Consider the following 17,596-nt stretch of genomic DNA (forward strand, 5'->3'; position numbering starts at 1 on the left):
ACATCGACGCACGTCACGTCCGCCGCCCCGCCCCGCCCCTTCACCTCTTCATGGAGGATAACGTTTATAATTATTATGTAAAGATGTCTTTCATTGTTATTGAGTATAAAAGATTATTCGACTGTCATAACGGAAATAAGGGCCAGCTCGAGTAAACATACCACTCAGGCTGTATTTGTATGTTTTAAGTAGCAAACATGTAGTAGCCATTATTTTAACAGGGTTCTTTAGCTTTTGAACACAAATAGGTATATCATAAATGAGGCAACATCATCTGTTTTTCAGTTGTTTGCTAAATGTTTGGAGTTGAAAAAAACAAACTATTCATGTTATGTGCTGGGCTGTTTGTAAAGAGTATGATTGATTTGACAGAAGTTACAAATGAAAAACAAAATTCCCATTTGTTCCAAAGACTCTTTTACTCTTTTACAGTAGCTTCAAAACTTTACAAAGCCCACAGAGCTGCTTTACATCAGGAGGAGCCTGCCTGTCCTTCTTTGGAATTACCACTTGAGGGTGCAATCTTTCCTCACACTACATGCTGCTGAGTGAGGGGAAACTGGGCTACACACATAAGGTCAGTTAATACTACCTTGGCATGTTATTACACTTCACTATATTAGTCTGTGGCAGACATCATGGTTCCCGGTACCAAACGAGGTGCCAATCTGATAATGTCAAAGGTGACAGGAGGAGGTCCAGTATTATGTGTTACAACTGCAGTCATTGGACTAAAATATCTAAAATTGTTAAAATTATATATCTCCTAAAAAGTATAATCATACCATTCAGATTATTTAAAGATGTGGGAGAAGTAAATACAAATCTGAATTCCCTATAATCCATATACAGTTTTGAGAGTAGCTAACCCTAACCCCAGTTCTGTTGATTTCAACAGACTGAGAGGGCTGTTGCAATACTTACTAAGTCCAAAAACAGCCAAGACACCTGACAACATTGGCCCTTTCAACACATCTTGTGCCGCCTGCAGTAACACCTGATATTCCAAGGCTACCCCAAGAAAGATCTGAGTTGTCTCACTAAAGGAAGAAAGCATTAGATGTTTACTGCTAATGTTGGTGTTTTTTTCAAAAAAGAAACTAAAAGCATTCCATTGGTTTTGCCTTTGAAAGACGTCGTTAATTTGAGTAGATTCATGTGAAAGTGTTTCATGAACCTCCTTATCAAGGGGTGATAATCACCAGAAGAATCATGCACAAATCAATATGTCCTGTTATTTAGTAAAAACACCACTTAAGAAACATTTCTTTTTCACCTATCCTTTTACTCTTAACTAAAATGTGTTCATATGGTTTATTGTTCTGTGTGTGTGTGTGTGTGTGTGTGTGTGTTTGTATATTGAACACACAAGAGACTGGGTCCAGTTTTAAAAACTCTCTCAGTAACTCTATTTCTGTATTAATGTACAACTGTTGAAAATTACAACAAATTTTTTGTATTTTTTCCTTTTTTCCAAATGATCTATCAACAGCCATTTTCCAGAAGAAAAGTGGACAATGTGAGCAGGGAGAGAAGAGAAACAAAGAGCAAAATAAAGCAGAGGGGGTGAACATAAAGAAAAGAGAGAGGGGAGAGAGCACAAGATGAGGGGGAAAGGACAGAAACACCAGCTAGGGTTTATTTTCTGCAGCAGAGTGTTTGAGCTATGTGTACATGGTATGTGCGTGCAAATGCGATGCCGATGTTTAATGGTGGTTGTTTAGTGTGTGTGAATTTGCTGAGAGTACACTTGCAGCTTCTAAACACTTTCATCATCTGATCAGTTGAGGTGAAAAGATGGATTTTCATCTTGAAAACAGGCAGCAACATCAGCTCAAGACTTCATTTGCTTTTTGACCATAATGACTAGCAGCTAGCAGCAGGCAGTAAAGGCTGTAGCAGGTCAGGTCTGATGCAAAAATAAAACAAAGAAGAAAGGGGTTATGGTGTGTTTATTGTGAAACACTGGCATCAAAACCTAAAAAAAAAAGTTGTCATCTAAACACACAATCATTTATTGTGTAGTATTTTGTTTACATTAACATGCATTATATGTAGCAAAATATTGTTTTTTTTTTCTTCAAGTATTTTGAGCTCCATGTGACACACACACACACACACACACACACACACACACACACACACACACACACACACACACACACACACACACACACACACACACACACACACACACACACACACACACACACACACACACACACACACACACACACACACACACACACACACACACACACACACACACACACACACACACACACACGATTGTTTATTGACATGTCAAGCTGCAGCTATCCTTGTTCATAAAGTTTGTTCAAAACAGGACCAGGAAAGTGACAGGGACACCTTTTATCTAAGAGGTTCACACTCTGCCAGATGGTGTAGTCCTCAGCCACCTTGTTGTTATCAGTTTATCGTTTATCATTTATTTACTTTAATTAACCTTTTGCAGCTCAGGAGGGGTATCCGGATTGAAATATTTGGAGTTAAAGGATGTCAATTTGCATGTGTTTAGGGGCGCTGGTTTACATCAGTTGCTACAGCACGCGTGTCACTACAGAAAGAAAACAACTCTGCATGTGTTTAGGCCAATCAGATGTGTTGCAAGGGGACAACTGCCACCAAGAGCGAGTTAGTCATTGTGGTCCAAGTGAAAGCACCAAATATCCACAATCTGCTGTCTCCTTAAAGAAATTTTATTTCATCTCCATACAAAAAAAGTTTCTCTGCCGTAAGCAGTTTTACTTTGCTGTCATAGAAAAAATGTTGGAGAACGACATCAGTAACTTTTACACTATTGTGTAGAGCAACACGATGCTTTTAGCTGCTCACATTGGTGTATTAATGCTTAATGTGATATATATCAAGACACCCACAACGTTCTGACCAAGGACCTCTTCGATCAGATATGAAAAGCTTCAACAAGTGTAACTGCAGCGTTATGATGCGCCGAAGCCAAAAACCTGTAAATGAGCCGACGATGACAATGAGAAGAGGGAAGGGGAGATACAATCGTGCCTTTCTGTGACCCTGCAGCATCGTGGGAGTAAGAGGAGGGAGAAACAGAAAGAAAGAAGCAAAATGAGCCGGTTGTGGAGAAGCGAAAGGAGGGCTCAGTCTGACTGCATCGATGGATGGTCATGGAAGGAAGCAAAGGTAAAGGAGGCAAGGGGAAAAAAAGGAAGGGGGGATGGGAGACGCTGGTGCTTTGCAGTCGCAATGGAGCCTCAGGTGTCGTGAAAATCCTTCAGCAGCGTGCGTCGCCTCTGCTCAGCAATGTGCATCTGATTCTCCAGATCCTGAAAAGTGGAATTACAAACATTAGAAACACACCACACCAAAACAGAGTATTAAAGTCAATCCTATAGCAGTACTCCAATTCTTAATATCTGGATTTTAAATAATTTTGTCTACACGGGTAAATCATCCTAAAGTGGTACAATCAATAGTTCTTACCCCTCTGTCACTAGCACTCAGCTCCCCCTCCCCCACCACTCCTCTCTCGTAGGTGTCGGCCCGCTCCACCTTCCACGACAGGTTTTCTATTTCTGCTTCCAGCTGGGCCTGCTGGTACTCAAACTGAAGAGAAGACGAGGAAAAAGGAGGGAGAGGATGACACCATTAAAACTGCTGGGTCAAGACAGGTGGCAGGGGGCCCAGATCACTCTTCATGACGTTAAGATATTCTTATAAATACTGTTTCTTACCAGTTTCTTTCGTGGGCCTGACTCCATGTAATAGGCGTAAGGGTATGTATACTGCAGCGTGTAGCGACACTGAAGTAGACAGACAAGACACGCAAACACTCAGTACCATCTTAAGAAAGTTTGGGAAGTATTCTTTTAAAACCTGGTCGTGATAAAAATAGGAGGATTGTTTTGATAACTGATGGACAAGATCTTTACTCGACCACTCCAATGGTAGAGACTTTCTGCTAGAGACCTGACCGTTGATTCTATTCAAGTTTAGAAGCAAGTGTGTCACTTTTAAAACGGTCAAACACAAATTAAAGGGCACTTGACTTTTGAAATGACGCAATCAGGAAAGAAGACATTATTCAGGTCTTTTTTTCCCAGACTATCTCACAACATGCAAGAAGTGACGAGGTTACTAAACAGGTTTTCTTTCCAGTAATCCAAATTCGTTGAAAGGTGGCTGATGACGGAATGACATTTTGAAACCCTTTGTTCTCAGAACAACGTGTGTCTAAATTTAAAGCATCAGACAAATCGAGCTCAAACTGTGTCAGCAGACAGAAGTCAGCCATCATCCTTCCTCCTGTCTAAACAAACCTGATAAGTCACTTATTTCAGTGATGGCTGTAGTTAAAATGTATCCAATGTCTTGAAATGTTAATTTCATGATTTCTTATTTTTTGTGTCTCCGTCTTTCTCTCCTCCTCCTCACTCTCTGTTAGAGTTTTCCTCCCATCTAAGCATCTCAAACAAACACAATTGCAGATCAGGTGGTGGTGGTGGTGGGGGGGGGGGGGGGGGGGGTACCTTAGCCAGTAGCTTTGCAGCATTATGCAGGTACTGCCAATCAATCCAGGTTCCCAGGTTGTTCATCACTCTCTCCTGGATCTTCTCCTGGATCCTCTGGTACGTCTGAGCCTCCAACTGCAGAGACTTGTTGTGATTCTCCCACTAGGGGAATAAAGATTGAAGGAATGAAATTAATTGAGAGGTAAAGCCTTAAAGACACAGATACAGAAATATTTATTCAGTAGATCCAGGGATTAGTGGTTGAATCTTGTTTGTGTTCATAAAAGTTTTTGGTTGTACATTTTGTCCTAACAAAGGCTTTTCTGATAAAAGACTGCACGAGGAAATCTGTTAAAGTTATGTTTCATCTGCTCCTTGTTTGAGGAATGTAGGGTTATTTACAAATCAAATCTCCTCAGATTCCTTCATCAGTCTCAGTACAGGGAAGGAATCATTCGTTTTTACTCTTCACTGTTATCCAACAAGGAGTTTTACTGATCCTTTTCTTCTCACTAAAACTATTAATATCATCATGCATCAGCATTTTTTATAAATGGGTTATGCAATAACTTAAGAATCTCACCCTCTCAAAGTAGAAGAGGTATTTCTTCAGGGCCTCTCTGGCCTGAGCTTGTTGGCTCTGGTTGACTATATCGGGGTTTTCTTTGTAGCGACTGCACTCGTAGTATTCACTGCCGTGAGTCTTCCAGTCGCCGAGACACATCCAGCAGAAGTCTTTCAGCAGACACAAAACACAATTTATTAAACTGCCTACGTCTTACATGCATAACACAGTTTGTACAGTAAGAGAGAATGTTTTACAATCAGTTCAAACTAGCTGTGGTTATTGTTCTATGTTCTATATCTCAAGAAGAATAAACAAAGGTTTCTTTTTCTACATGGAAAACAGTATATGCACATACACATATTTAAATAAAAGTATAAACACGTTTTTTTTTTCTACTAAGCTTTAACTTTCACTGAGAATGTTTAAGTTCAGAATCAGAATCAGAAATACTTTATTAATCCCAGAGGGATTCATTCAGCAATTCTCATCTTGTAATGAAGGTTGATGGCTATGTTGGTACTATGTGTGTCCCACCATTAGATGAGTGTAAAGTGCCTCAAAGAACAGTGAGCGCATGCTTCACTGGATCATGCTGGAACTGCGAAACTGAGACTAACTACCGGTACTCACCGTGTTTGCACTTGGAACATTGCTGAAACAAAACAAAGAAACAGACAGAATTGAAAAATGATTTGAACAGAAGTCTTACAAACATAGCGTGTGAGTCACACTTTGAGACTGGATGAATGTGAGAACAGGTCAACCACTCAAACCAGTTTGTGCTTCATTTGACACAAAATCTACTTCACACATGTGGCACCAAACAGTTAAATAGAAAAAGATACCATGTGCCTGTGCTGGAATGATTGAATCAAGTGTGACATTATCAAAGCTGAGGATTTCAACTCTCACAATCTGATTACATTTTTAGCATTTCCTGTCTTCTGTGAAAGTGTGATACTTCAGCTCTGACTCACCATGTGATTGCACCCTCCGTTCTTCTCAATGCAGATATTGCACTTAGGACACTGGAAGAGAACAAGAATACTTACGTTAGTAAAAACTATTGCATGACAGACTATAACTAAGATGCATTTTTATGTTGATGTGAGATCATGTATGGCTGTATCAGTGTGAAAAACTGTAGTCTGCGTACATGTATGTTATTATAGCAGTGACTGTGTGTGCATGAATGTATGAGTGCATGTGCTGATCTATCGTACATCTTTAGTGTGCGCGCTGATGTAGTTAGCTGTCTCTGAGTCATCTGCACATTTGGTCAGCCATTTGCGGATTGTTGCACAGTCTGTGGGTGCGTGGTACATCTGACGGCATTTGAAGCTGACAGAGAAAAAGAGACAGGAAAAAAAATCACACTCATTTACACAGCACAGCCAAACAAAACTTACAGATGAAGTATGAAATTATGAAACTAAAATGTTATACAAGTGCTTGTGTCCTACCAGAAGACTTCACTGCAGCGACTACACTGCACCCGGCGTGCCCGCGGCTCCTGCACTTTGATGACAATAGGACAGTCTGCACCCGGACACAACTGCAACTGGAAGTGACTCTGTGGAAACGGGGGTCAGGATTTCATTACAAATACAAAATATAATAGGTCAACCTAATAGTCCAGGTTGTTAAAAAACAAGGGAAAAAGGAATTTTAAAAAAAGAGGCTGGAAAAGAACAATCACTGTTTTAATTAGGCCGCATATTTTTCCTCACCACCCCTCAGCTTCAATAAACTTTTCCCATCTATCTAAATAATCTTTGTTATTTCTATAATCCAAAATAACAACAATTATGTATGAAAACAAGTTTCTTTGCAACTATGGTAGCTGCTGAGACACACAGTGGAGGGGTTGATCTAACAGCCAGAGAGAGGATTCAGATTTAATGCTCACTGAAAGGTTCAAAGGTTCACCAGTAGAAAAAAAAACACCAAGGGTTTACCAAGTGTCTCTCTTCTTCTTAACCCCTTTCTATATGCCTCTGTTGTATCCTCTGCCAAATATGCAGACTCTGTGTACTGAGTCTGTTTGATTAGATGCTTCAACACAGATAAAAACACACACACACCTCAACGTAGTCTCTGAAGAGGTAGCGTCTGTATTTGTCCTTCAGCTCCTCTGCTGGCAGCAGCGGCAGGACAAAATCTTCTGGCATCTGCAGGGAACAGTCCTGAGCCATACAGGAGATACCTGAGAGAACACAAACACACTTATTACTAAGAGTTGTGAATCATTCAAAGATTATAGTAAGAGGTACATGTATGCACCAATAAACCACAGTCATATCTTTAACTTGATATTTCTTTGGCAAAAATGTTGGGTCTAAGTGTCTGGTTTCTAGTGTTACAATGACCCAGGAACTGGAATGGGGTCGTTGTACACTCGTCCTTCGTACAGCTGATAGAGAAATGCTTATCGGGCTCAGAAGGACTCAGTTACATGGAAGGACTTTATCAGAGAGAAAGTAGCACAGGGACCCACGATGAATTACACCACTGAAATATGCTTATGCACAAACACAGAAAAGGAAAAGCGCTGATAATCCCTCACACTTCAAATCTTACACACACACACACACACACACAAAACAGATCCATATTCACACCCACACACTAATCTGCTCCAGTGCTGACACAAGCACACTTTCTCCCTCAAACACACACACACACTTAAAATAACAGTGTGTTTCTGGCTGGTTCATTTTACACCAGATTGGAGTCAATAGAATCTCTCTTCTTCAAAGTCATTCTTGATTTTTTAGACATTCACAAATACAAATGTAGGGGTTTTAAAGGTAGAAAACAGCATTATTTAGAGACTGATGTAGCAGTTTGTCACATCACTGGTGTGACAAAGTAAGAGCACAAAGGGTTAAAAAAAAAAAAAAAAAAAAACATTTCCAAAGGATGGAAGGCTGGAACAGCATTGAAACCTTGAGGTGATAAAAATATACACGGACATTCAAACAGATAAATCTCAACAGTACAAGGACAGACGTGTGGTGTTCTGACACATGCACAAAACTTCTGAAAATTTCCCGGTAAACTGCATGTGTGAACGCAAACAGCTGATTGCTTCACACCACCTGAACTCAGACATTTTCCTGTCGGCTTGCTAATAAAAGATCGCGTTAAGTCAGGGTGAGCCGATGTGTGAGGGTAGCATGAAATATTCATGAAAATGTATTCAGTTATTCAGCTGCTTCATTCTCTTTTTCACTCGCCTGTATGATCTTTTTCACTCATTCGATGTTACTGCAAATACATCCGACAACACGTAGTATTGATTTAAAGCTGTCGTTATAGTGTCAGACTCTGACACTTTGCTTCCGCCATCTTGAAAATCTGCAGCATCTTTTTTTACATCATGTCTTGCCTCCTGAACCCCCCCCCCACCACCCCACCCTCACAACTCAGACAGAAAACAGGGGCAGGCAGTGCTGAGTGTGTGTGAAAACAGCCATACAGGTTCATGTACAGACAGTGGACAGCTAGCATTCAACAAAGTGTGACTCACCCACAAACACCAGCTTGGATGACACAAACAACCTTGTAACTCACCCACTCCCATGCCGTCTTTGACGAGTACAGTGCAGTGCTGCTCCCAGCATGCTTTGCAAAAGGAGTGCTGGCAGGGCAGTGCCAGCAGCGAGTCTCTTCTTACGACCTGTAGACATACACCACACTGGAGGGACTGAGGGGCCTGAAACAAACAAACAAACACAGAAATAATGAACCTTAGATTTATCAAAAACTGTTCTACAAAGCCAGTGAGGGAGATCATAACTCCAATACAACAATACGCTTGTTAAGTGTAAAAATGTACAAATAATGTCACTTTTATTTGACTAATATTGAAGAAAATCAGACTTGAGGCATTACATTTTGATGGAAAAAAAAATCAATCAACTGGATAAGCAAGTGATTATTCCATAAAACAGTGGAACTGCTCAGAATTGTACTTCTTCAAAATAACAGCTGAAGAGAGACAGGAAATATTTAGCGGAGAGAATGAGGATGATATGCACAAAGGGCAAAGGTCAGAGTCACACGAGTTTGCTGCGAGACAGACCAAAGCCTCTGCACATAAAGTGTAATCTCTAGCAACTGAGCTCAATCACAACCCCTGAATTTCACTTCTTTTGAAAACAAACATGAAGTAAAGAATCGGTTTTCGGTTCCCAAGTCCTTGGGTATTACATCACACGTTCTTCATTACTCACAGTGACTGTTCTGCAGGTGATGCTGGGCTGAACGAGAGCGTCTGACAACAGCAGTGACGAGTTGGACTTATATCTGTGGAATACAGACAGAACCAAAGGTCATAAAAAGATGAGAGACAGGAACAATAAAGACAGAGCAGAATACATTTAGTGTTGAAACAAAAGTGAAAATATAGGATTTGTGAAAGAAACGGGTTACAGCGGAGAAAAGTGAAATGAGTCAATGAAAATTAAAGACTGTGAGAATATAACAAAATAGGACAGGGGAGGGGAAGAAGTCTCTTACTTGTATTGAGTCTATAACATCTATATTCCTATGGTATCACTATTTCTGTATTTCTTTAAGTTGAATGATTCTGTTTTAATCCTAAAAGTCAGCCAGGGACAGAGCAACCCAGAAACCTGTATACATGGCATCTACTTTGTATTTTACATATGAAGTAATGTTCATTGCATGTGTCCCTGTTAAATAAATTAATAAAAGAAAAACATACCTGTCCAGTATTTGTGAAACATGCCAGTGCAAATGCACCAGGATCAGTTTTGCTACTGCAGGTAAAACCTAGGAGAGATGAAGAGAGAGAGAGCAAGTGAGTAACCTTCATGTCTGTTCCATGATACTCTAACTTACAGCAGTACAATGCTGCTTCAATGACAGGTGGGTGAGTTGACTGGTCAGAAAGTCAGTCAAATCTTTATTTGATTTTAATCTGTTTTACATCGAGTGCTTATTTTTCCTTTCTGTAGATCATGACAGGACAAAATAAGCCGCTTGATGACATCATTTTGGTGGTCATATTATTATGTGGCAAAAGAGTGAGCTACTAACCAATAATAAGTTACTGTCTAATGCTATAATAATTTGTGCTCCATACATACAAGACACCGTTTCGAAACAAGAGGGTGCATAGCATATGAAGCACAGTCAGTATGTTTCCCCTCTGTAGACTTAAAGCTTCCTCTGAGCTGTTACTCTATTTGTGAATATCAGATGAGGCAGGAAGATAACTCTATAAGAAAGCTACCTAGCACTACTTTAATGTATCGCCTTACACTTCAGGCCAGACGTGTACTGTAGGTCTAATGTTAGTCCTTTAGGTCAGAAACGCCTGCAGATAAAAATCAATCCATTAAAACTGACTTAAATGTGCTCCTCTTCAACCTAGCGCCATTAAGAGACACCGGCTCCTTAGAGAGCTGTAGACAGAACACTGTAGCTTTGCTGTGCAGGTCCCAAGTGAGATTATGTGTGACTGTTGGTGTGTGAAGTATGGCTCTAAAAGAGTATGCAGAGTCGCAGACTACACAGCAATGTCAAGTTTCTTCAAAGAAATGAAGTGACAAACAAACATACGAGGCATTAAAGGCCGATAAGGTAAAGGTGATATCAGCCAATAGTCTCTGATAATCGGCCTCCTTCAGTCCTGCTCTAAGAATGCATTAATATTTATGTGTGCACTCAGAAGAACCACGTAAAATGTCAGGCTGACATTACAATTAGCCTGCTGTTAGTGCATACTCACTGTAATTACTGCAGCCTGATCATTCTAATACAGCCACAATAACCTTCAAACAACAAAGTGCACCATGCAGACAAATTGTTTTAGACATCTAAGCATTTAGAAACGTTATCATTTGGAGCTAAAGAATAAGGCTATTGATTCTTTTTCTTTCATGGGCTTTCCAGGATGTTTTTGGAGATAACTAGTGAGCCATTTATCACCTTCAAAAATCAGTGACAGACTTTAACGATTATTTGGGACTTATGACAGTGGACCCTTGATCAACCTTTAGATACACCTACACACAGTGCTGAAACAAAAAAAGCAAGACAGTTGATATAATATACCACACACTACTGCCCCAAAAATGATAACTATGTCAGTGACTCAGCGTTATCATTTTTGGGGCAGTAGAAAAACACTAGTTTCCCTTTTCTTTTGTCAAAATAGTAACCCTTACAATTAATCAGAAATCTTTCATTCTACAGTTGAGTTGGACGAAGCTTTACCACAGCAATGGTGTTTTTCCCTCGCAGCCACAATCAGCTACTCCACAGTATGTGTAATGAAGCGAAATTTTTTTTTCATCTTCCATCGTTTCTTTGTTCAGTGATTCAAATAACTTTGCATGCTTGAAAAGTTTTGGGTAACAGTTTCAGAACAGGAAATAGAATTGTAATGAAACCACTATTTGACTGCACTAATGCAATCCTCTTATGTGCAAAGTGGAGAGATGTGTCGGATGTGTGTGCAGCCTCACACAGCAATGCTTTACAGGACAAAGCAGAGCAACTAGGAGTGTGTTCTGCTCTTTTTACTGTCTTCAAAAGTCCAAAGTCCGTCAGTGTGTGGTTCTTCTTAGAACTAGTTTGTGCAATACCCAAAAGCCCTTGAAAATGATTCTGCTTTGAACTACAATATCTTGTGCTGATTTGATGTGTAATGTGGCCTTAAGGGATGAAATCTCAAAGTGAAGTCTGTCTTGAAGAACAAAAAGTGTCTATGACCTTTCAACTAACACTTTATCTCACTTAAAAGACACATTTAATAAGCCACATTGCCCACCTATGGTTTCAGATGTTTACAAACCTAATGAAAGGTATGAATTATTTCCTTATGCGATGCAGCAACATAAATAAAAAGGTGCTACTGACACAACACACATGCTCACCTTCAGTGCAACAGCCACAGTGTTAACCTCCTCCGTCAGCACCCGCTGACTCTCTTTGTAGGTCAGGCATGTGAACAGGTACTCTTCTGGGTCAAAAGAGTCAGCGCCCTGTTGTTCCACATCACTGGCCACACCGTCGTAGTAGCCTACGATGTCGCCTTGATCCTCCTCTTCTCCTCCATCATCATCCTCCTCCTCAGAGTTCACCCCAAAGTCTTCCTCATTGCTGTCCGACGCCTGGCTGTTCATGTCCACAGACATCCAGTCGATTATTTAAACACCCGGACAGGTAGACGCCCCGCCTACCTGTCCGATCCTAGTGGTTCGATTGGCTGTAATGTCTCGATTTAAACTCTGCCTCCCTTCGTCACTCTGCTTCCCCTTCAAACCTTCTTGTGTCGCTGTTGGGAGACGCACGGCCTTCCTGTGTGTCAGTGGCGCTTACAGAGTGCTCAGCAGCAGCGGAAGAAGCAGAAGAAGTCACACTCTCCGTCACTCATTTGGAAAGCCAGTTACAGGGTTATCTGAGAAGGGGGAGAAGACTGATGAAAAGGAGAGGAAAGGAAGGGGGAGAGAGGAAGGGGATGGGGAATAAAGAGGCCAAAAAGGGACAAAGGAAGAGAAAGAGCATTTAAAAAATGTATAAGTTATCAAAGTTGTCAACATTTCCTGCTCAATAACTTGTAATTATCATGTAATGTGCTCATCTGGTTGAGTCAAGTTTCCCTCAGTCAACTTCCTTATCTGCAAATCCAACATCTCAGTATTCAATGTCAATTTCACAGAATTTTCTAAAATATTGCAAGTATGACAAGTAATTCTGAAATTAACACCAAAAAAGTAAAGGCCAAAGCAGAGCAGCAAATGCTAACATGAGAGAAACTTTCTTTTGATTTATTAATCACATGCCTCAGTTTAAAAACACATTTTTTAATGTACTTTATTAATCCCGGCTAGAGGGAATTCAGGCTTACACTGTGATACTGAGAGACATGCTTCTTACACACAGATGACTCAGCCATGCGTCCAATAATATGCTATCAGCAAAAAAAGTGACATTACTAGTAAATCTCTTGGCTATTTATTGAGGTTTATTTTAAAGATAGGACAGTGGGTAGAGACGGAAATCTAGTGACATGCGAGAAAGGAGCCACAAGTCGGATTTAAGCCCAGGCTGCCAGCTTGGAGGACTATAGCAGAGGTGCACACGCACTTACCACTAGGCTATCTGCTCTATTTCAAAGTATTTTGGCTTTACTGGAGAGTACCAATAAAATGTTTCATTTAATTTGTTATGACAAACTGTCAGGGTTTTTATTCATCAATTTGATTACTTATCATTGTCATTGAATACTAGTGATAGAAAGGTGTCAATAGAGGGTAATGACATGAGCAAATCTAGCGCCAATACAAGAAAAAGAAAAGAGAAAAAAAATATAGGCTTAGGTAACAGAAAATGCTAAATAAAAAACATTCTTTGTCTATGTGGTATTTACTGTATTTTTTAAAAAGATAAAAATGATGTAAAAGTATAATGTTATAAATCAATCCTGATTTTTTTCATCCAGTTATCCTCAAACGCTGCGTATTCTAAACCCTCAGTAAGTAAGGAGTGTATTTGTGAAAACCCTGCAGTATAGAAATCTAACCAAAAACATCACCAACTCTGAAAGGGAGAGTCTTACTGACAAGAAGTTCAGCAACCTTTTGCATCATCTCCACTGGGCTGCAAGCGTTAATGGGATCTGCTCAGTGAAGGACACTTTCTCCGCACACATGCACACCAAAGGCTGCAAAGGTCAGCATACAAAATATATGAGGAACTTAAGATGGTGTAGTTTTTTTTGTTTTTTTTAATAGCATGAGCCTCTCATTAGTGTGGAGTGCCTGAAACTGTTCATGAATAATATCTGTGCACTGATTAAGAAACTGGCCGACTCAGACACCACACGACAATGTCTTGAGGAAATTTGTTTCAAGTTTTGACTTTGTCTCACTCAAAACATAATTTCTTTGCATAATAGCCGGGTTACACAAGCAACCAGACAGCTGTTGCTAAACATTTGGCAGTGCTGGTTTTGTCTGCCTTTTCTACTTAGCAGCTGACCTTTCCTGACAGATTATGTCATACTCCCAAAACCAAGCTGGAATCTACCCCTAACAGTGAAAGTGGCTGCTGACTTTGAGGCCTGTTGACAAACGGTTAATTTCCATTGCTGGCTTGAAGACAAGCTCGCCAATGATCTAATGGCCATGGACTGTGACTGAATTAGGTACAAGGTCCCTCCCTCCCTCCCTCCCTCCCCGCCTGCAAGGCCTCACCTATCCTACTTAACATTTGACAGTCTGCTTTTCTGTGCAAGGAACAATTAAAAATCCTTGTCCTCACTTTCCTCCAAAGGATTACTCTTTTCTCAAGTAACAACTCTTGCTCGTGTATTATATTATGTTTATCCTGCGACAGTTTGGATCTGTTAAACACGTGTGTGGACACAAGGCATGGGTTAAGGCTTAATGTCACGGTTTAGAGGATTAGCTGAAGATGCTTTAGCTTTGGGGATGAGAGAACAGGCAAACCATAACAGAAGTTTACTTGGGTGCAAAGTGCAAACTGGATAGTAATGCTCAACACAAAAGGAGGCAAAAAAACAAACAGGAACCCTGTTTCAGTTGAAATAGCAGCAGTAAAAAAAAAAAAAGTGCATAACTGGATAAGAAATACGACATCACGTGGTTTTCAAAAGGTTTAAATTTGTGCCTACAATTGTAATCATTTACATTTTCAAATACTTAATCTTGATTCAGATTTCTCAAACTATGACTTCAAAAATACCTTTGAATGACAATCCAAAATGACCACAGTACTAAACTACAACATGACAGAATTATTTTATATAATAGTATACATGTCACACATTATTTTAACATCATCATTCCCAAACTCTTTAACAGACCAAACTAATTGTTGTTGGTGAATGTGTCCTGTTTTTTTAAATGACTGTGGCCTGCGTGTGTTAGTTGCCTGTTGAGGTGAGCTTCAGGTACAGCTCACTCAATGTTTGATATGTGGCCTTGTGTAATTTGTACATCTTTATTGTATATAGTGTTACATGTTGTCTTGTTGTGTGCACGTTACAGTTACTTTAGTAGGTTATTGGATACGTGCTTTTACTAATACTTGTTTTTGTAGCTTTTAGCAATGTTTGAATTTGTTTTTTTAGGGAGCCTTTTATAAAATCTGGCCAGGGACAACAGATGAAAATTAGCCTTTTGGCTAACTCTGGCATATTTACAAAAATGTTTATCAATATGCAATGTCCCTGTAAAATAAAAAAATAAAAAATTCCTGCATATAAATTTTGCTGTGTGAATTGTCAGTTCCGTCCCTCTCACTGCTGTGCAGCAAACTGAGTTCCCCTGATAAACAATTAAACATGTTGTTTCCCCATTGTCCATATAGTTGTATTGGTGTGGATGCAAGCTTGAGTTTTTCTTTGCCAAATCGTATCTCCTATTACATTAGAGAAGAGACGAACATCACAACGTCTAACGGAAAGGACTGAAGTGTGAATGATCCATGTCGACACCACAGTGTCGTCAGGCTTATAACGACGTGTGATGTGCGTCCACCTCGGTCAACAGACACCACATCAAATCCGTTTGTTGGCATCGATCTACAAATGTGACTTTGCAAATATCCACCTGGACAAAAAAACAAGGTTTGCCCTCCATGAGGCGACAGACGCATTCCTCCCAGTCCGGTCCGGACTAAAAATAGGCATGAAACTGGGTGACACACATCTTGCGTATCACAGCGACTCAGCACAGGTTTGATAACACGTATTGGGGGGATGGGAAGCAATAGTTTATGTAGAGACTAACTGAAAAAATAGCGGATTGGTCATTTCTAAGCATCGGAGATTTCTTCCAATTTCTCCAAGAAACTAAACAAACAAAAAAAATGCAGTGAAGTCAAGTCCACAGAACGGCTAGCTAACTTACTGTTAGCCGGATTAGCTCCCTGACTAGCATGCTGGCAGTAGTATTTGGCAGAAAAGGAACGACATGATAAATTTACGAGTTCTCAGAGATAAATGCTGGTCTGCTTTTACAAAATACATGCAAACGTTCCCCATAAGAGATTAAACAAACATCAATTTATACGATAAAAACTAGCCAATTTAGCCATCCCCTTACCGTCCCCTCCCGCTGTGCCTCCGCGTCTTACCTACTCCAGAGCGGGGATCGAGATGTAAACAAGGCCCTCTGGAGCTCTGGAGTAAACAGGCTCATTTGAACAGCCGCTGCATGGATTACCTCAGGTCGGAGTCAGTAATATTTACCTCTGAGATCAGCGTCGGCTTTGTCAGTGTTGAAAGCCAGAAGTGGTTTTTGTGTGGGGAAACCCAAAGAGCGATTTACTCTCTGCTCGCTCGGCTGGTAGGCGGAAGATAGACGGGTACAGAGGTACTTATCAATTACGTCACTTCCGCGTTTTCAAGCTCGACTTCTCTCTCCCAGAGGAGATGCTGCAGCTTAACTTTTATGCATTTGTATTATCCATTAATGCATCAGCAGCATTAAAAGATGCAGCAACCACTGTCCACCTTTTGCACATAGCCATCCATAATCCGGACGGCATTAGGAGGTTTCACTGAATATATGTTTCATCTTACAAAAACCAGGATTTATCTTTTGATAGTTAGGGGGCTGTCCAGTTTTTTCAAGACTCTATAGCAATTCTTACATCTGTGTTCAGTTCACACAGATCACATACAAACAGTGGATATGGTTTGCCAACCCTTGCCTGAAATTGTGTCCTCATACTAAAATCATTCCAAAATGTTTCATTATTGTGTAAATCTGAATTGTTTTTCACATTAACCTTCAACAAGATACTCAAATTCCTTTAATACACACATTTAGTGGCAACGCTTTAGTTCTATTTATAGCTATTTAGCTACATACACTGCAATAACCTCTAATGCTGGTTTATTATGTTCACTTTTTTCAGCAACCATTTGACGTTCCTTTCTGTTCCTATAAGTTGCACTGGTTGGAATATAACTGGCTGGAAACATTGCACTCAAAGTACTTAGGTTCTGAAGGCATTAGAGGTATGCCTTTATAAACAATGCATTACCCTCTGCTGTGACTCTCAGTGGTGCATGAGAGAGGCAGAGGGTTGTGCCCCTGAGGTTAATGCTCTGATATTTGGCCTTGGGTTGCCCAGAAAGAAGATGCATCAGCATTTAATGCCACTGACATTTGGTTAACCCATAGGGTTACCCCACCAGATGAAAGCGACATTTAGAAAACTTACATAAGATATTTATGTGTATCCTTGAATCAATCGTTGGACACTGAACTCCTGGTAATCTCTGTCTGGATGGAGCCAGTTTAGCACAAGTAAAAATGTACCCGCATGATCAAATGAGGAAGGAAATGTAAAAACAACAGAATGATAGCCGTGGTGAATATTTAATCATTTGTACTTAACTGTGTGATAGCTGATTTTGAAACCTGGACATTTTCTTTATTTGTGGAAGAATTTCATTCTATTTTTAATGATTGTAAAATAGTTTTTGTTATACAAACACAAACACAAA

At 40.1% G+C, this 17,596-nt stretch overlaps 1 protein-coding gene across 2 annotated transcripts; it reads right to left on the reverse strand.

Annotated features, from left to right (window-relative positions):
* Window positions 1-1,380: 1,380 nt before the first annotated feature.
* Window positions 1,381-16,489, reverse strand: arih2 (ariadne homolog 2 (Drosophila)). 2 transcript variants are annotated; one of them, XM_020646539.3, is made up of 15 exons: window positions 16,331-16,489; window positions 11,988-12,529; window positions 9,809-9,876; window positions 9,315-9,387; window positions 8,653-8,794; window positions 7,161-7,282; window positions 6,540-6,649; window positions 6,300-6,417; window positions 6,054-6,104; window positions 5,707-5,728; window positions 5,092-5,243; window positions 4,527-4,670; window positions 3,732-3,800; window positions 3,481-3,603; window positions 1,381-3,323 (listed from the first exon to the last, which is right to left on the reverse strand). In XM_020646539.3, exons 2-15 carry the CDS (start codon window positions 12,246-12,248, stop codon window positions 3,252-3,254), a joined length of 1,527 nt encoding a protein of 508 aa, XP_020502195.1. In that variant the 5' UTR covers window positions 12,249-12,529; window positions 16,331-16,489; the 3' UTR covers window positions 1,381-3,251. The 2 variants fall into 2 exon arrangements, with proteins under 2 accessions (XP_020502195.1, XP_020502196.1); XM_020646540.3 differs by lacking the exon at window positions 16,331-16,489 and adding an exon at window positions 16,185-16,321.
* Between the last annotated feature and the right edge of the window lie 1,107 nt (window positions 16,490-17,596).

Source organism: Labrus bergylta, chromosome 12, assembly GCF_963930695.1.
Source record: "Labrus bergylta chromosome 12, fLabBer1.1, whole genome shotgun sequence".
In the NCBI taxonomy this organism is placed as follows: Eukaryota; Metazoa; Chordata; class Actinopteri; order Labriformes; family Labridae; genus Labrus; species Labrus bergylta.

Coding starts and splice junctions, on each gene's coding strand:
- arih2 (XM_020646539.3), bottom strand. CDS start 12,248: ATGTCTGTGGACATGAACAGCCAGGCGTCGGACAGCAATGAGGAAGAC. Junction 8,795..9,314: donor TCACCTGCAGAACAGTCACT/GTGAGTAATGAA, acceptor TGTTTGTTTCAG/GCCCCTCAGTCCCTCCAGTG. Junction 7,283..8,652: donor CAAAGACGGCATGGGAGTGG/GTGAGTTACAAG, acceptor GTGTTCTCTCAG/GTATCTCCTGTATGGCTCAG.